The following is a 21,140-nucleotide window of genomic DNA, read 5'->3' as shown; positions in this document are numbered from 1 at the left end:
AACTATTTTGTGTATCACATGAACATCATTTGGATGTGATTTGGAATCAAATAAAGATGCTACATGATTGTCAGAATACACTTAACTTTGGTAGCGGGATAAACCCGCAACCAAAAATGATAAGATATGTAATATTATCTATAGACTTATGAATGAACATGATCGACAAAATGTTTATCACTCTACATGGATATCGTATGTTAAAATTTCTTTACAGCAATTGGGTTTTGCTGATTATCGGATTAACAAATCTGTTTTGTCCTCCTTGCATTTTAAAAATGTTATAAAGAGCAGAATGAAAGACCAATATATAAAAACATGGAATGAACACTTGTATAACTCCAGCAAATGTTGTACTTATAAAATACTTATAAAACCACAAACTCCCTATTGAAAGTTTAGCTCGTAATTTGAGAACGTGCCATTTATGTCCAAATAACACATTAGGTGATGGATTTCACTACATTTTTAATGCTCTCACTTATTTGTTGATCGCAGAAAATATATACCTATTTACATAAGAAGAGCTAATATATTCAACTTTGAACAATTATTTGCAAGTAATGATAGAACAATATTAATTAAGCTAGCTAGGTCTAGCTGTTTTAGTACAGAAAATTATATCAGTTGTCAAGTGATATTTACAACCTGCCTGGTCAACATCATTATTTTATCTAATGTATTCTACCACCAAGTTGGGGCTCTGTTACGGCGGGGTTGCGTCTCGGCGGCGGCTCTCTGGAGTGTTACAGCGGGTGTTGCGTCTCGACGTCTGCACCCTGACTGTTGTCCTTTTGTGGCGTCCTGTGGGACTGTCGTGGGGGCGCGGCCCCCGTTGTTTTAATGGAGTGTATAGTAACAATATAACACAATTTATGTTACTGTAATATAACGATTATAAACACATGATGCAATTTCTTGTCATCCTATTTATATTTATACTGGTATCATACTAACTAGTGTTTATATGAATATTCGAAATCTAGTCAAAACCATTATGGTGCCAGTTATATGTTGAAGGTAGCCGGTATAGGACTACCTAAGGTTACTATATATGTGTTTGGTAGGGGTTAGTGGCTTTATATTTGTTGGGACCGTTGGTGCCTGTACTGGAATCTATTACAAGATTTTTGAGTGCTGGCTTGCGTACAGGCGTAGCCTCCTGCTCTAGAGGTCATTAAATTGTGATGCATGCAATATTTGGATATGTGTGTCTAATTACGGATGTTATGCATTCATGCTCATGTGTTTAGTTCATGTGAATTGCTATGATACTTTGCTAAGTAAATGTTATTATTATGCATGTATTGTATAATGCTGATGCCCATATAGGCAACCTTGTAATTTCAAATAAAACTTGAAACTTGGAATGCTTTTAAAAGGTATTGCGATGCAATGAACTTAATCGGGGCCAATTAATATAGACCCTATCCCTATGTTCGAGACGTTTGATTTGGTAACAAGTATATAACTGACCAGGTCACCAAAACAAAACGTCGGCGGCGTATTTCAAATTCAGTTCGATTCAGATTTGGAATAATCAGGTTGATTATTTTAATCAAGTAAGCAACGAAAACTTCCGGTGCGGAAAAATTAAAAAGTAAAATAAGATTTAATTATAGATTAAGTTGATTACTGGTTATTCGTGTCTTTATCTAATACAAATTTCATATGTTGAATTAAATACAATTACTATTCTGTGATCTTCGTACAAAATGTAACTGTTAGATTAATGTTTTAATTAATTTTCATTAGTTTACGCGACTTATAATATGAACTAGACTCGTTTTACCTATGCTCGACCAGATTTACAAGTATTTTTCTCGGAACAAATTAAAAACTGACAAGGTTGTGGAAAACGTTTAGTTTCTGAATTGACCTACTTTTATTGGTAAATTTCCACCCAAGCGTTTGGCTGACATTGATCAGGATAAAATAATGCGCGGTTCATACTATAGGGTGTAAAACACTAAATTTTAAAGTGACATTTTCCTATGCTCGACCAGACCGATTTCTTTTTTCAGCGGTAATTATAAAATCAAACAAACAAATATTTATATAGTCAAAACTTCATATTTTCTAGTTCTGTTTTCAGATTTTAAAATCAATTAGTTTCAGACTTCAAACAAGAGATAGAAACACCTACCTGAAAAGCGGGCAAAAGGAACATTGGTAAATGGTGTGTCTGCAGTATCCATTAAGTAATTTAACAAGAAATCGAACTGTTTTAACAATCAAACAAACCTAAAAACTTCAAAAAGTCAAAAGTCCATAATCATTTTATCCAACTTGTCTTATGGCGCTGTGAATCTTTTTATCTCAAGCGTCTACATGATGTAACTAACGAAGGCGCCATTTTTGTTTTGACCTTTCGAGGGGTGGGCGTGTTTGTTTACATCTTAAATTTTACTTTCAAGTCGATAGTTTACAGATATAAGCTTATGTCAAATTATCAATAAAGGTTAGAAGACTATAAAATACGTTGTTCCAGTACTCTTCTTAAAGAATTCGGGAAAGACGCATCATTTTCAAGAGGAGATTCACGGTAAGTATTTTCACAGATGCAAAGAATCTGTCGTCTGTAAACAAACAAGCCCCTTAAAGATCTAGATCAAATATGTATGATGTCATACAAGGATGCTGGGAAGGAAATAAATGAACAAAAACCGTCAGTTCAAAGGTTTATTTCAATGAACATGTACATTTGTAAATAGTGGTCGAGCACTTGGCTGGTCGAGCATAGGTAAAATCACTCTAAGGCAAAGCCTCAAAGCGAGCTCAAAGAAATCGGATTTATCTAAAAATATTATGCATCATTTATATTTGTCACAAAGAAACTATTCACTAGTCACAAGAATTCAGGAGAACCTATTCGCTTGAAAAAATGTCTACATTTAGTGTCATCATGCCTATAACAGTGAATATCATACGTTTCAAAATTTATGGGAAGCCGGTGTCACGGTGACGTCATTACCGGGTTCCCGTTTCTTTCTGCTTATTAATGACATTTTTTCCATTTTCTGGCCGATGCTTGATCTTTTTAATGCAAATAATATTTTTTTCAAACAACTGGAAATCATTCTTTCATTATTGTTGAGTGATGAATAATTTCTAGCAATTGAGAGAAGTTCTGTATTCACTCCGGAAAGAAGTACTTCCTGTGAGCACCAGTCCGCTAGGGTGCGCTTTTTTAAAACTTCCGACGAAACTTTTCAAATCCATCACCAAGTGTGAAAGTATACTAAGCTTTACGGTAACGCAAGTGTGAAAGTATACTTGCGTTACCGTAAAGCTCGATTCTCGAGCAGGCCCTTTGGGCCTGCTCTTCGAGCTCGCTATTAATATGAAATAAGGCAAAGCCTCAAAGCGAGCTCAAAGAAATCGGATTTAGCTAAAAATATTATGCATCATTTATTTGTCACAAAGAAACTGGATAGTCACAAGAATTCAGGAGAACCTATTCACTTGAAAATGTCTACATTTAGTGTCACCATACCTAGGTGGATTAAAGGATTTCTTTCTGACAGATCACAATGCGTACGGATTGGGTCATCATTATCATCATGGTCCAGCGTTTTTTTTCACCAAAATATTCGGCGAAATTCGGCCCCATTCCCCCCTCGAAATAGTATGTTTTTTTCCCCTTTCCTATGCCTAAAATTCCCCTCCGAAAATAAAAAATAAAATGCCAATTAATTAAATCATAATTCACTAGTTTATTTTATTTATTTTCATATAGAAAACAGTTCACCGCGGTATCTCGCGTTTTGTTTACATCGACACCGTTTGGAGTAACTTCCCTTGATAAATCAGTATCATCGAAGCGCTTTATTATTCTGCACAACAACGCTGTTGAATGATAGTCTGTAAATGATTTGCATGCTATTTGTTTGGCCGGGTAGTGTTGAGTTTTCCATCTTCTAGTCAGTCAGGATTTGATTTTATGCTTTGGGAAGGGACTAGTCCAACGCAATTTTTTTTACAGTTTGTTTTTTATTGTGACAGGTCAAATGTAACAGTGACTGCAAATGTCAGAATTTGACAGAAATAAAAAAAAAAACGGCCACTCACCGACTTGTTTAGGAAGGGACCAGATGTCTGCTGTAAATTTTGGTAGTCTAATGGATGTCTTATCCTCTACATTTGAAAAATTTACTCAGATATTTGGTATTGATATGCTACATTGTGTTATATGCATGATATGTCATGTCACAATGTTCTTATGGGCCCTGAATTTATCAATAAACTTGAAACTATAGTTTATTTACTTACAAATGAAAATTCCCCTTTTCTTAGTTTTACGTCGTATTTTTCCCCCTCCAAAGGGCACCGACCCCCTTCCCCCAAAACTGAAAAAAATCACTGTGGTCTAAAGTAGCAAGTGGCGTGCCTCAGGGCAGTGTTATTGGCCCGGTTTTGTTTCTCTGTTTTATAAATGACTTACCTGATGTTGTATCTGGTATAGTTAAAATTTTTGCGGATGATACAAAGCTTTTCTCAAAAGTGGCAACTGTTAAGGCCTGTGAACAATTGCAATCAGACTTAGATGGACTGTATGATTGGAGTGAAGAATGGAAATTAACTTTTAATGCAAAAAAGTGTAAGGTTTTACATTTAGGATCAAACAATGATAAGTTCACCTATACCATGAGAGAATCAGATGGAAATTACGTAAGAGTAGAGCAAGTGCCTTCCGAGAAAGATCTAGGGGTTACTTTTGATGAACGTTTAACTTTTGATGAACACATTACAAATATTACAAATAAAGCTCAGAAAATATTAGGATTAATCTACAGGTCATTTGAATACTTGGATGAAGAAATGTTATTGCCTCTGTATAAATCTTTGATATGGCCAATTCTTGAATATGGATCATGTGTTTGGTCTCCATACTTAAAGAAGCATATAAAGAAATTAGAAGACATTCAGAGAAGGGCGACTAAACTCGTTAGATCATTGCAAAATTTACCATATGAACAGAGGTTAAGAAAACTTGGTCTTGTGACTCTGGAATATCGAAGGGATCGTGCCGATATGATCCAGATTTATAAATCAGTTCATAATCTTGATGATTTGAAGTGGGACAGTTTGTTTTCATTGGCTCAGGACAATTTGCGTGGACATTATCTGAAGTTTAAAAGCAAAAAGTGTAAACACAATATGAGATTAAATTCCTTCAGTCAGAGATCAATTTCTTTTTGGAATAATTTATCAGAAGGAACAATTTCTGCAACTAATCTAAATCAGTTTAAATGCCTACTAAATGATAAGAACTGGAATACTAAGACATTCAAGAGTAGTTGTTACTAAGCGCAGTATGAGAACATTGATTTAAAAATACTTATTTAGAGAAGAGGATTGTATGATGAGGAACTTGACAAGAGGGGCCATTAAAGCTTAGGCTAATACTACGGCCCTGGACACAGGTAGATCACAGGTAGACCTGTAACAGTGAATATCATACGTTGCAAAATTTATGGGAAGCCGGTGTCACGGTGACATCATTACAGCGTTCCCGTTTCTTTCTGCTTATTAATGACATTTTTTCCATTTTCTGGCCAATGCTTGATCTTTTAAATGAAAACAATATTGTTTTCAAACAACTGGAAATCATTCTTTCATAATTGTTGAGTGATGAATATTTTTTAGCAATTGAATGAAGTTCTGTATTCACTCCGGAAAGAAGAACTTCCTGTGAGTACCTATCCGCTAGGGTGCGCTTTTTGAAAACTTCCGACGAAACTTTTCAAATCCATCACCAAGTGTGCAAGTATACTTGCCTTACCGTAAAGCTCGATTCTCGAGCAGGACCTTTGGGCCTGCTCTTCGAGCTCGCTATAAAAAGAAAAAATTGAATGTAGACGTTGCCATTTATTTTCCTGTAGGGCTGATTGGCTTCCGTAATAAATAGTGACACTGTCGTACATACCAAAATTGAGAGGGGAGCTTTAAAATATGATGTTTTCAGTACGATAGCATGTCGATTATTTTTGTTGACGATTCATATCTTTAACATGTCCAATTGTGGAATGATACTTATTTCACTTGGGTATTGATTACTTTCTACTCGGACTTTATCATAGACTCCCTGTGTAAAATCTCAAACTTTTAACTAAAATAAAGGTATTAAATCGATATAATATTTCAATGGAACTTTAAAGTTTTGTTGTTTGTAGCATCATCTGGAGCATGTGCAGTGAAAAATCTTGATTTGATTTCTAAAATAGTGTGATTTATATTCAAAGGGTTCATTGGTTTGGGCAATCATTGCAATAGTGAAAAAAAACACACTTTAATTTGCAGTGTAATCACATTAGATTCAGAAGGTTTACAAGGATACGAAAACAGAATCACTGACATTTTGAGTGAATTTGTTATTTAATTTAAATCAATAGACTTAAACAAAGACAGGAAATAATAAAAATAGTAACATTATATTCAGCATATTTAGTTCCTTTTTCAACTTGCATGTCATGACATTAAAATATTTCCACATTTCCCCTAAAATCTCTCCCCTTCTCCCTAATCTTAGCTGAGGGAGAAGTGACTTCTCCCTAAAATCTTAGCCTAGCTTAAGCCCTGACTTTCGTCACAAAAAGTAATGATCATTCTTGACAAGAATTCACAATGGGTCATGTCACATACTAAAAATGGTATTTTCAGTGACATCTGAATACAAACAACTGAAGATACGCATAAATGTATGATTATTCAAAGCCTATGATAAACATGAAAAAATGATAACTGAAAAATAAAATGTGTTTAAGTGTTTCATGAAAAAAAAAGTTATAAATACCCTGTTTTATGTTTTTCATTGAAATTTGCGAAAGCGCGTGCGAATTACGTGCGCGCCAAGTTTGTCTATTAATTTTTTACCTGAATAAAAGTGGCTATTAATTTATAATGGCCAGGGCTAGCACTGCAAATCAAAGAATAACCTTGTGTATGCAATAGAGGCTTTATTTTTCAATTGATCTTCATGAAATTTTGTCAGAATGATTACCTTGATGATAGATTTTCTAGGCCAAATTCTAAAAGGATTATCTATGGTCAAAAACTAGGTCACTAGGTCAAATAAAAGAAAAACCTTGTATATGCGATAGAAGTGTTATTTTTCAATTGATCTTCATAAAATTTTGTCAGAATGATAACCTTGATGAAATGTAGGCCAAGTTTGGAAATGGGTCATCTGGGGTCAAAAACTAGGTCTCTAGATCAAGTTACAGAAAAATCTTGTGTATGCGATAGAGACTGTATTTTTTAATTGATTTTCATGAAATTTGGCCAGAATGATTGCCTTGATGAAATCTAGGTTGAATTTGAATACGGGTCATCTGGGGTCAAAAACTAGGTCACTGGGTCAAATCAAAGAAACACCTTGTGTATATGATAGAGGCTGTATATTTCAATTGATCTTCATGAAATTTGGTCAGAATAATTGCCTTGGTGAAATCTAGGTCAAGTTTGAATACCGGTATGGGTCATCTGGGTCAAAATCTAGGTCACTAGGTCAAATCAAAGAAAAACCTTGTGCATGTGATAGAAGCTGTATTTTTCAATTGATCTTCTTGAAGTTTGCTCGGAATGATTGCCTTGATACAATCTAGGTCAAGTTTGAATATTGGTCATCTGGGTTCAAAAACTAGGACACTAGCTCATATCTAAGAAAATACTTGTTTAAATTAAAGAGACCACATTTTTGGTCCAATCTTAATGAAAATTGGCCAGAATATTTGTTTCCATGAAATCACTAGGTCAAACATGTTTACACTATTATGGTTTGTTTCTCAGGTGAGGGACCAATGACCATCTTGGCCCTTTTGTTTACACACATTTTATGTCTCATTTTTATGTTAGGTAAATGAGAATGGATTATCTAGATGAACAAGAAGACAGAGAACAGAGAGCTGAATGTATGAACAGACTGAGGAAGAGAAAGCAGTTTCTTCTGGAGAGACTTGAAATATTGCACAATAAAAAGGTTTGAAGTGTTACTTACCTTGTCTGTTCATGCACTTGAACACTTTGATGGTTTGATCTTCTTTGCATTTTTCAAAGTCATGCCCCCTTTTTGACCTGGACATTTTTTGTTAAGTTTTCGTCTGTGATGAATCTTGTCTATGTTTGAAAGAACTGTTACACCTTTTCACTATATATGTAGGGCAAACTGCCTGTATTCAGCTGTAAAAAATAGCAAATAAATCACTGATTGCATAGTATCCACTCCTTACCCGTGCGAAAATGGAACAGGAAATCCTGGGATTATCCCAGGAAGTCCCAGGACTATCCTGGGATACAGGCCTCCTAGTGAAACCTTTTAAACCTTTAAAAACCTTTAATTTCAGAGCAAACCTTTAAAACCTTTAAATCTTCTGAAAAAACCTTTAAAATGGCCAAATAGCCTGTAATTTTCATTCCAAACCTATATTTTTGTTCAGACTGCTTGCCGTGCCAGTTCAAAGCAAGTAATGGTTATACTACTGTATTTCTTCTCCCCTTTTAAGTGTTGTTATAAGGGTACTGCTTGTGTATCTTTCATCTTGAGTTTTTCAGAATGCTGTTGTGTTGGACACCAGACCACATACATGTAGTAAATACCTATATATATTATGTGTTTTCAACGAGAATTCCGACAAAAATAGCCTTTATTTACTCTTTATTTTTTAATATTTTACACTAAAAGGCCTTTATTTCCATAGATTGGAGCCTTTATAAAAACCTTTATTTTTGTTCAGGCCTGCTAGGAGGCCTGTGGGATAATGTCCTGAAAATGTCTCAGGAATTCCTGGGATAGTCCTGGGACTTTTCACGCCATTAAATGGGAATGGGACAATCCCAGGATTTTCCTATGAACAGGAAAAAAACAGGACATCTGAGAATTCCAATCCTGCTATCCTGAAAATCCCAGGAATGTCCTGAGATTTCCTGAAGACAGTACATAAAAGTATAATATTGTCCTATTCTCAGGAAATCCCAGGAATTCCTGATGTCAGGAAATTACAGGAGAATTGTCCTGTCTTCAGGAAATCCCAGGAATTCCTGATGTCAGGAAATTACAGGAGAATTGTCCTGTCCTCAGGAAATCCCAGGAATTCCTAAAAAAACTAGGTGAAAGTACTACTATTTAGTCTAGAGTCATCAAATTATGAGCTTCATACTGAGCAAAAAGCTCTTATCATTCTATGATCTGTTCACTAGAGTGAAACTGTCTTTGATCAAACATGCACGTACAGATAACCTAAACTGTAGTAACGCATTTCACTTTTTAATGCTCTGACTGATTTTAAAGAAAACTACTTTTCTAAATAACTTATTGTTTTGTAAAATCATTAAATGAAGGAGTACATTTAGTATTATTTCTAAAAGTTTATACAGAAATAATTTGCTAACTTACCACAAATTTATAGAATACATTCCTGTTACACTGACAACACCACAGTCAGAAGTACTTAATGATACTGTTTCTCCCAAAACATGGGTCTTCAACACCAGGATGTAATTAACTTATTACACCATTACAAGATCATGTTTCAAATTAATTACCATCTTTCAATCTGTATCTTTTAGAAAAAGTCTTGTCTTTTTCCTGTGAACAGGACAATTTTTCTATCAAAAGTCCTGTCTTTTAGTGTTAAAGTCCCTTCTTCAGGACTTTCTTGCAGCCTTGCTAAAAGAATCCCAGGATAATCCTGGGATTTCCTGAGAACAGGAAAATATTTCTGCATGGGTAATTAATTAATTGCATAAATTTTAAAATTAATCAACTACCGGTATGCTAGCAATTTTAGTGCATACATTTATCGAGATACTGAATGGTAATTCAAAAAAGTGCTTATGCAATTGATAATCAAGTGTCTACAATGATTCCCGAAATTTTTCGTCATTTTTGTCGTTCAGTAATTCATGCAATGCATACCGGTAATTGCCAAAAATCAAGCCTATATTACAAAAGAATTCATCTTGTTTAAGTTTCATTTTATCACAGTCGATTGCTATATGTAATAACTTGTTATAAAAATCACCAAGAAATATTATATAAGTTTGGCAGTAATGTACTTAGCATACTTAAGCAGATATCAGTATGTGGTCTCATGTTAAAACCCTGAATCCTTTTTGCAGACAATTTCAGAAATTTATCTAAGAGTTCATAACCACAGTTTTTAAGGCTGTTCCACAACTCACAACCAATCAATAAGTGAGGTATACAGATCTTTAGGATAAGCTCAGCCGATATGACTGGATTTAAATACGACAGATCAATTTTAAGTGACAGTAAAGAGAACATTGATGATTTGGCTTTTTGACAAGCATTGCAGAGCTCCAGATAAGGTTTTGTGCAATAAGTAATGGTACTACCTGATTTTCTGTGAAATTAATAACGGTACTACCTGATATTTTTTCTAATTAGTAGCAGTACTGCCTGATATTTAGTGAAATTAGTAATGGTAGTTCTTAGATAACAGACAAAAATAAGCAGCAAGCATGAACTCATCAACTTTAGGAAGTAGTGGGAAATATTTTTTCTACCTGAACACTGAGTGATTCGAAAGGTGGCTATAATTTTCTTGTTTCTAGATAAAAAGCATTGATGTGACCATTTATTTTCTTAGTTATATCATTTCCCATACAGTGGTTATTGTTTCATAACAGAATTCTGTAAAAAGTCGTTTCTAAAAATTCAAGCCGATGCTGTAACTATTTTGTATGAATTCAGGATGAAAATGTTTTTATTTACACCGAGTCATATCATCCGATTCGGTGAATAGTATCTCACTTGAATAAAACTGAAAGTAAACTGTGTAAACTAAAATTAGAATCTACATATATTCAAATCAATTCATCGATGGAAGTCAGTTTGATTTAACATAATAATACATTACATGTCGTTCTTTTTACCAGATGACAAAAGCAGTGTGTACAGTATTCGAATTAATCGCACGGTTACAGCAATTTTTTTATAAAACATTGTTTTTTTGCTCTCAAACATGCTGACAATTAAACAAAGTGTCAAATACGTAACGCGGCATTAATTGGCTGAACACAATCAACTCTGGTGGATCGGATATTTTGATTCGCTTTAACACTTCTCGGGAAAATCTTGCAAGTACTTGAAGTAGGGGGAGCTTAAATTATGCCTAACAAATTCATAATTACGAAAATACGGTCCTTATCTGGAGCTCTGCATTGTTAACATTATCTCTCAGGTAAATACCGACATGTTTGACATTCTGAACTAACTCAATTTTATCAAAACCAAAATATTGCATATCAGTTTATATTTCTGTTTAAATTAATTAAGGTATTGGGAGACATTACTAATTGTATTTTTACTACATTCTGCTAGTTTGATGTCGAAGAGTACAAGGTGGTAGATTCCAGTGTGCAACAAGAAGTTTTGGACTGCCTGGAGATTCTGGACAGCTACCGGCTACTTGGTAATTTATATTTTATGACAAGACTTCTGATATAAATGGCCGGTCCATAGTTTGCACTAAAATAATCTGTTTACTGGGCTAATAAGTCAGAGAATGATAAAACTGTAGAAATTAATTTCTGATGTAATATAATAAGCCAGCAACATTTTGGCCAGTACTTCGGCTGAAGGCAACAGTTTTACCAACTGACCAGCAAGCAAAATTGATCTACTTGCCCAGTTAGCACATGGGTAGAACAAAAAACCTCTGGTCAGTATGTTGCAGGTTTGAGTGTCAGGCAAGACTCTAGTGAGTCACAGGGTACCAAGCTTGTTTCATTCATCGTTGATGTCAGTTACCTGTTGAAAACAGGTTAACCTTCAGCCTGCTGGGGGAAATTAATTCTGCCTTTGCGACCAGTGCTGATCAAGATGAGCCTGCGCTGTTCGCTGTTCAGTTAGTAAATTTTCAGTGAACACCCCTTCAAATATGGTAATGCCCAAATTGAATGGTAGACCAGTCCATTAGTGAAATACAAAAAAAAGATTTGTGTAGTAATATATAGAATTTAAGCTGTCTTCACTGGTCCACCACGAGTCACACATTTAAAATGTTGTGTAATGATTAAATAAATTTAACTGTATTTTAACTTTTAGCCTGCTGGTGGGAAGTGAAATTGCCTGACATGCAGGCTGATCATGGTCTGCACTATTTGCTGTTCAGTCAGTAAATTTTCAGTGAACTTCCATTTGAATAATAAGTGTTGCTGCCCAAGTTGAATGATGGACCAGTCCATTTTAGAAATTTAGCAGGGTAAAGGTTAATCCTTACACATGAAATATTAAGTTACATTACACTGATTTATGTTCATTAATTTTGAAGGTATTAAAAAAATAAATTTCTTTTATTTAGGTGTATGTATAAAGTCTATGGGTCCAGATTTAGTTCTTCGGTTTGATCCTTTGTACAAAAATCAGTACCCAACAACTGAACATTACAGTGTGCAACTGCTGAGGAAGGGAGGAAACTTTGAACTTGGAAAACACAACTTACCTCCCTTTATTCCTGCCAATCAACTTCTGGAAAAATATTTAGGTAAAGTATTAAGGCTTCCTAGTTATTGATGAACTTTTGAGTATGTCTTGAATTACAAAATTTACTGTTGCATAGTTTCAGTAAAATGTTAATAATACTTTCTATGTTAAATTATGAAGGTATTAAAATAAATCTTAAAGTAAAATATTTGATATAAAATGATGTCATTGTGTTTGATATGATTTCAATTTTCAAGTGTAGCTTACCCCATTAGCTTATATGTAAGTATGGAAAGCAGAGAATTAACACACTAGATATAGTGGAAGAAAGCCAAGGTCCAATTATTTAATACAATTTTATTCCATTTAGCATATTGTTAGATATGCATTTTTAGCTCGACTATTCGAAGAATAAGTAGAGCTATCCTACTCACCACGGCGTCGGTGTCGGCGTCAGCGTCACACCTTGGTTAAGTTTTTCGTACCAGTCCACATTTTGACAAAGTCTTTTGAGATAAAGCTTTGAAACTTTCAACACTTGTTTACCATCACCATGGCCAGTTATAGGCAAGAGCACATAACTCCATCAAGGATTTTGGCTGAATTATGGCCCCCTTTGATTTAGAAATCATGGTTAAGTTTTTCGTACCAGTTTATATTTTGACAAAGTCTTTTGAGATAAAGCTTTGAAACTTTCAACACTTGTTTACCATCACCATGTCCAGTTATAAGCAAGAGTATGTAACTCCATCAAGGATTTTGGCTGAATTATGGCCCTTTTCGACTTAGAAATCTTGGTTAAGTTTTTCGTACCAGTTCATATTTTGACAAGGTCTTTTGAGATAAAGCTTTGAAACTTTCAACACGTCCACGTTTTGTCAAACTTTTTGACATATTGCTTTTAAACTTGTTTATCATGATTGCCATCTGTAGGCAAGAGTACATAACTCTGACAACTATTTTGGCTGAATTATGGCCCTTTTTGGACTTTGAAATTGGTTCACACATTGCCATTTAGTGCAAGACTTATTGAAATCCACAAATACAGGAACATTGTTTGTCTAATCAATTTTTTTCTTTTGTCTGAATATCTGTGGTCATATTTTGACTCCATTCTTCAATCAATTCTTCGAATAGTCGAGCGCGCTGTCATCCGACAGCTCTTGTGCATGTTTCTGCCATGCTCTTAAAGTATCTAGCTTTAATTGAGGACACCTAATACTCAGTGTTTTGTTTACAGATGTTAGTTGCCTTAATATGCCCTTTAGTGTATATCATGTTTTAAAGGCACTAGTTGCCAGATTTTGTCTAAAAATTATCTTACTGTAAAATTTTTTTTTAAAAGTTTTGTTACATTGTATATTATGAACATTAGAACAGGTTTTGTTCCGAAACTATCTTTAAAATTCAAAAGAAAGGAGGAAACACATGCCCGAGTCGGGAATCGAACCTGGGCCACAATAAAAATTTTCATGCGTTCTTGATCAGTACGCCTTGGAGAAATACATACTTAACAGTTGTGAAATATACAGCTTCACAATTAAGGCAGTTTACCTCCAATACCCCAGTAAATTAGTAGAGACAGCTAGGTTATTCTTATTTGTTTCCATAACATAGTTATAATCTGTTAGTTACTGAGTTTCAAAGCCTTCTTTAGAAATATAGCAATAATGTTCTGATATCGAAAAAATTTCTTTTTTCGTTGTTGTCATACAATATGGTTGTCAGTGCCTTTAAATGTTTTATGTCAATTACCTTGCAGTGATATTTAAAGAATTTTTGTATATTTATAGCAAATGGTATTGCAGAGTTTGTTGAGGAGACAAGGAATTTATTGTATGCCTATGTACAGCGGAGAGAAGGCCTTAAATATACACAGGTGAAGTATGAATGTCAGCTAATTAGCTCAATTGAACCCAGAGGTTCAAGGTGAGCAGTTATTACAGGCAGATGGTCCAGTGTACGGTGTCAACAGTCAATCTAGGGATTGCTGGGTCGTGAGTTCTATCCTTGGGCGGGGCGTATGTTCTCCGTGACGATTTGATAAATTTAAGACGTTGTGTCTGAAATCATTCGTCCTCCACCTCTGATTCATGTGGGGAACTTGGCAGTTACTTGCGGAGAACAGGTACAGAATCCAGGAACACTGGTTAGGTTAACTGCCCGCTGTTACAGTTATAACTGAAATACTGGTGAAAATGGCGTTAAACCCAAAACAAAAACAGAATTTATTTGTATTTGAAATATCTGAAACATTGAGCTTTTGTTGTCACCCAAACATCTATGTTTGTCAGGTTTCTGAGAATGCTTTCAAACTGTTTCCTAACTCTAGATTTCATTTTGTCAAAGTTATACCACTTTTTAACTTTAGAAATTTTTAGTTAAAGTTTTGCATGTACGCTGGTTTCTCAAAACTAACCAGGTCAAATTCAAATTCACATGACAGTGCTTTCATCATCATAGGTTTACCCTTAACAGTGTGGCACTTCTTTACATTTAACAGTAGAAACTTTCCTACAAACAGTTATTTTTCCACCTGGAGAAGTTTCTTGATAAATTAACCTCTCTGGAGCTGTAGCCTGTGTACAGCAAACAAACTTTCAGTCTTACATGCAGTGTTGCTATACAGGGGTTGCACCATAACTTTTTATCAACTTAAATTTCATTTTTTGGGGAAAATAATCTTTACTGGGAGTGAAGAACACCCTTAACTGTAAGAACAACTGTATAATGATTGTGTGCTCAACTGTTTGAAACCATTTCTTATAATACTTTCTCTGTCCTTTATATGACTGAAAAATTGTTGAAAAAGACGTTAAACCCGAACACACACATTATAATACTTTCTAACAGACAAAAGCTTTACCAAAATTTTGTGAGTTGAAATGGGGCATAAATTCGTAAACTGTAAGCTGAAGGTATGGCTTGAATAGTCACTTTATTATGCTGAAGACTTCCTAAATATCGGAAAGCATTCTGTAAAATAATTCCTGCAAAACTTCCACCGAAAATTCCATGTAAAAAAGGGGCTTAATATTTCCAAAATGTAAAACAGATTAATAAAACCTGCCATAAAATAATTTGTTTCAGCTGGATTTTAATGAAAGCTTCAAGCTTCTTTGAACCACTCTCAAGTCTGCCTCTGAGAAAAACCAGTACTTGTGTCATGTGAGAAGGTGTACCCTAGGGGGGGTAACACCAGTGTTGAGTGGCCGACTGGCCAATACATTAACCACTAGACTACAACTCCACTTGTGAGATTAGTACCTAATGCCAAAGATGTGTGTAGAGTAAGAAAATATTCAGCCGAGTAGTTACTGAGAAACATGCTTAATTAAATGGAATACTTCCACAAAATTGCTGTGTTCAAAAGAAGCATTAAATGTAAGCTAGAGTTATGAATACCTCCCTATGAGGTCATCTCATGATACCAAACACATGTGTGAAATTTAAAAGCATTATTTCCAACTCTAATGTTTAGTTCCCTTGCACTGTGTACCACTTAGCATTTTCTTGTTCTACTTACAGGAAACATTTGGGGACAATATAAAAGGAGATCTAGATGTCAACTTAGCCGTATCCTATGTAAAACTTCAGTTGTGTACTTCAGACAGATTTCCAGAGCTTGAAGTGACTCTCCAGTACAGTCTGGAAAAGTGTTTACCAGATACTGTAAATATCAAGCCTGGTATGTATGAACTTAACTGCCCTTTTGGCACAGGTTAGAGACCATATTTTTGTTTTTCTCAGTGGATGATAGGTTTAATTTTATGGCAGCACTGCACATTTATATCTATTCTTTTTCTACATTATAAAGTTTAATCAAACTATGTTTTGAGTCCAGCTGTAGCCATACTTTATCTTCCTTTTTACTCATTTTTGATACAAATTAAATTGCAGCCTTCTGTTTCTTTTGTCTTTCTGGAATATAGTTTGTTATTTTCTGCTGTAAAGTCAAAGGAGGAATATAGAAAATGCTGTCTATACAATAATGAATTGTGTGTCCATCTGTCTGTCTACCCTAACACCACCACCCCTTCCCTCCCATCCACCCACCCAAAAGGAAATAAAAAGGTATTTTTAGCTTGACTATTTGAAAAATAGTCCAAGCTATTCTACTCACCCCAGCGTCTACATCGGTGTCACAATTTGGTTCAAGTCAAAATGTTGGATAAACTTAAAAAGCGTTCAGTTCAGTTTATATCAAAGCTTTAGTCCTTTTCAAATAACTTAAGAATTTCACCTGCATTAAATCTTGTGTAATCCAGTACAAGTGTTTCAAGTTTTGCATGCAAGTACATATAGCTATCATTTAAAGGCATAAAGCATTGAAACTTGCTTTTTCTTTTTCTAGGTCAATATCCAACCTTATAGAATCAAGTCCCATAATTGACATGTATTTTGGGCGAATTATGCCCCCTTTTGGACTTAAAAAATCCTGGTTAAAGTTATGCGTGCAAATGCATCTCCAAAACTAATGCAGATATTGATTTGAAACTTCACATGTGTCTTCGGGGTTATAAAACTAGGTAATAGCGTCCAGTCCCAAAACTCGGACATTTATTTTGGCAGAATAATGCCCCTTTTTGGACTTTGAAAATCCTTGTTAAAGTTATGTATGCAAATTAATATCTCAAAAACTAATGCAAATATTGAATTGAAACTTCACACGTTTATTTGGGGTTTATGAAACTAGGTCATAGCATCATGTCCCATAACTCTGACATTTATTTTGCAAAATTATGTCCCCTTTTGTTTTGCATGCAAGTCACTATCTTCAAAACTAACGCAGATACTAGATTGGAACTCTATATTAACATTATGGTAATATTCCTGCTTCTGTGACAAAATCTCGAATACTCAAGCATTGGCTGTCTTACATACAGCTCTTGTATTACTTTCAGTTTATTTTGTTTCTGGATATTATCATTTAGTATCCATTTATCCCCCTGCACCCCACACCCATCATTATTACTCTCACCTTATCCACTGATCATGCAATATGTAATGGACTTATGCCCATTCTGCATTTTACAGCATCTATCCTTGTGGACACCATAAAAGTCCATAATAGTAACATTTACCTGTCAGACTTCTTAAGTAGACAATGGTTGTAATTTCCACAGGCCTACTATTCATTAAAGCCCTCTATATTTTTGTTATGGACACAGTAGTACTTTCATTATCCATACTTAAACAGTAACTGTAAGAGTAATGCTTTTTTTCTTGTACAAACTATATTCCATTTTGGCTGTCAGTTATTACATTTTTAATCCCCAGCAACAATTGGTGGGAGTTATAGGAATGGTATCCATTCTTCTGACCGTAACATTTTGTGTCCGCTCTGTATCTCCTAAAACCCCTTGAAGGATTTTCATGAAACTTGGGTCAAATGACTTGTGCAGAACTCATGAGTCAGCCATGTCAGCTCAAGGTCAAGGTGACATATCGGGGTCAAAGTTTTGAGCCTGCCATTTTGTGTCCGCTCTGTATCCCCCTCAACCCCTTGAAGGATTTTCAAATTCATTGATGTCATCATACATGGAGTATTAAATATACTTAACAATGTCAATGCTTCCACTCAATACCATCAACCCTTTCACTATTCAGAACAGCTGCGGGAGATATAGCCATCTTTCAGACTGCCTTGTTACTATAAGAACTTTTAATTTTCCCTTTAAAGACTTTAAACAATATGTTGTCAGTACCGTAGCACTCTTGATTTCAACCAAACTTAGTTGCTTTATCGCTAAAAGTGTTCCTTTCTTGAAACAGTTACCTCAGAAGTGTTCATACCTAGAATAGTGCTGGGAGTAGCACTTGGAGTCATCCTTTATCAAAAGCTGGAAAGCCACTGTATGACCTCTAAATGTGTGGGAGAAAAATTTAAACTCAACAAAACCAAAAAAACAAACGTACATTTTGTAATGATAAAATTTGTCATACAGACATACATTCAGTGCCAAATTGTCAAGTTTAGGTGTGTGTATGTCGGATTTTGTGTATATAGAACAAAAGGATTTAATTTTACGTGTTTATTGCAGCTGAAGATGAAGAGACATACAGTGTGTCCAAGAAAATGCTGGAACGCAAAGTAGAGAAGTGGAGACAGATATTCTTAAACCAGGATATATTTACGGCTGTATCAGACATTGTTAAAGAAAAGTCTTGAGGCAAACAAGAGTATGGCTCCATATCCTGACCAAACCCGACTTTAAGCTCACATGTGCACATCATTTGGTGTCCACCCTGTCTGCAGTTTCTTTAAAGTACATCACTTCAGCCTTTCAGGTGAACTGCACAAGATTGTTGCTTAGGTGGTCCTCTTTCAGATTCCTTCAAATCTAGGTCATCAGTGCAGAATTCACATGGCAAGTGAAATAAAAAAACTTTGAAAATCAACCTCCCAGAAACCACTGGCCTCAGTACTCCAGGCTCTTAGTGAGCTGTTAGGATCCAGTGTTGTCTTTGGATCATATGGGGTCAAAAACTAGGTCTCTAGGTCAGATAATAGAAAAAACCTTGTATATTTTCTTGAGGTCATATTTTCTACCTGATCTATATGAACATAGTCAGAATGTTAATCTTTATGAGAACTAGGCCACGTTCAATTCTGGGTCGTCCGAGTGCATATTTCACGATGCAGTGGAAATAAGTGTTTTGTTACAAGCAGATCTTGTTGATTCTACATAAATGTTATTAATATTTCTTTAAGTCTGAGTAAAATTGAAAATGTTGCTGTTAATGTTTTTAAGGCAAGAACACACATAAAAATGATGTCAAGCAAATTTGCATGCTGATGTAGACAACCAATGACGTTTCGGGTTCTTTTATAAGTACGCAGGTACTGAAAAGATGTATGTAACAATTATAGTTATGTGCTTTATACACCAGGTTGATAAAAACTGTGAATTTATAGAAATTGTATATATTTCAGTAAATGTTTTTGTTGGAATATTTACATAGAAAATGGAATCATTTAAGTGTTTTATACTTGGAGATAAAGTTATACCTGTTTCAGTTGTTTCATTTATACTTGATAATGTGATGATATTTTACCATTTTCATTGCTTTTGTTTTGATGAATTGTTAATAAAATCTACTGCTATTGAAATGGAGTTATTTTGGTTTCATATGAATGATGGATAGGAAGTCTAGTTTGGATTTGACTTTGTCTCTCTATCTGTTGTTACAGAACTGATACTTGTGTGAAATTGAAATGTTTACTGTAAAGTTAATATACTTCATTTTGTTGGAAATACAGGACTAAGTTCAGCAGAAAACAATATTATGCTTGGCCAAAACCAAGCATTGGGTTACTTTCAAGACCTAAGTTGTAACTTAGTAGTAGCTTCTCCAAAACAAAATCATTATGTCTCCCACATGAAGAGACATACTGATTTAGTGCTGTTCATCTGTCTGTCTGTCTGTCTGTCATAAAGTTTGTCCATGCAACTCCTCCGACACTGCTGGATTGATTTACACCAAACTTCTAGTGAATGACAAAGCCTAGTTGTGCATGTCGTCAGCATTTCCTGGTTCGCTCCTATTTAGTGGACTTGTGGCCCTTGATTCATGAAATTCTATGTTTCAGCTAATTTTCATATATCATTGGGCAGATTTCCACCAAACCTCACAACTGTGATCATTGCCAAGCCTCATTTTGCATAAATTATTATTTATATTTTCCGATCTATTTTCAGTGGAGGTATGGCCCTTGATCCAAGAAATTTTATTATATTTTGTCCACTATTTATATTATTGGGCGGATTTCCATCAAAATTATTGTTACAGGAGTTTAATTTTAATTTATCAGTCCCAAGCCTAGTTACAGATATCATTGGCATTTTCAATTGAAATATGGCCCTTGATTTGTCTGGATAACTGCTCCGATACAACCAGACAGGATTGCACCAAACTCCATAAAAGTGATCATTGCCAAGCCTAGTTGTGCCCATCATGGGCATGTTCTGGTTCAGTATTTTCAGTAGAGTTAGTCATTAATTCGTCAAACTTTTGATGTTTTAGCCACTTTTCTTATATAATACTGGGAATTTCCATCAAACCCTACAGGAGTGAGAATGGCCTTATGTATATTATTGGCATTTTCTGATTCAGTGATTTTTGGGAGAGTTATGACCCTTTATTAGCTCACCTGAACTGTGTTCAGGGTGAGCCATTAGTATCGGTGGATACTCCGACGTCCATCGCCCTTCGTCAACATTTTAGCTCACTTAAACTTTGTTCAGGGTGAGCTGTTAGTATATGTGTACAGTCCGGCGTCAATATTTTTACTTAAACATCATTTCCTTTGAAACTACTAATCAGAATTACACCAAACATAGTCAGTAGCATCTCTGATTGGACTTCTATGAAGTTTGTTCAAATGGTTCATCTTGACAACTTTAAGGGGCTGCCAGAGCTAAAAATAGAAAAAACATTTAAAGAACTACGTCTCGTGAACCACTTGATGGATCTTCATCAAACTTGGTCTGTAGCATCATTGTAAAGCCCTCTCCTAAGTTTGTTAAAATGGGGGCACTTAGCCCCTTTCATGGGCCGCTAGAGCTAAAACTAGAAATACCTTTAAAAGACTTCTTCTCAAGGATCGCTGGATGGATCTTCTTCAAACTTGGTATGTAGCATCATTATAAGGTCCTCTCCCAGTTTGTTCAAATGATGGCACTTAGCC

The 21,140-nt window shown here is 35.0% G+C and overlaps 1 protein-coding gene across 1 annotated transcript; it reads left to right on the top strand.

Annotated features, from left to right (window-relative positions):
* Positions 1-1,549: 1,549 nt before the first annotated feature.
* LOC128549730 (centromere protein O-like) lies at positions 1,550-19,562 on the top strand. The gene is made up of 7 exons (XM_053527141.1): positions 1,550-1,600; positions 7,858-7,981; positions 11,345-11,435; positions 12,327-12,509; positions 14,242-14,327; positions 15,977-16,136; positions 18,493-19,562. Exons 2-7 carry the CDS (start codon positions 7,862-7,864, stop codon positions 18,618-18,620), a joined length of 768 nt encoding a protein of 255 aa, XP_053383116.1. The 5' UTR covers positions 1,550-1,600; positions 7,858-7,861; the 3' UTR covers positions 18,621-19,562.
* The last annotated feature ends 1,578 nt before the right edge of the window (positions 19,563-21,140 follow it).

Source organism: Mercenaria mercenaria, chromosome 16, assembly GCF_021730395.1.
Source record: "Mercenaria mercenaria strain notata chromosome 16, MADL_Memer_1, whole genome shotgun sequence".
NCBI lineage: Eukaryota > Metazoa > Mollusca > Bivalvia > Venerida > Veneridae > Mercenaria > Mercenaria mercenaria.
Note: the sequence above shows the minus strand (reverse complement) of the source record. Positions and strands in the feature narration are given on the sequence as shown.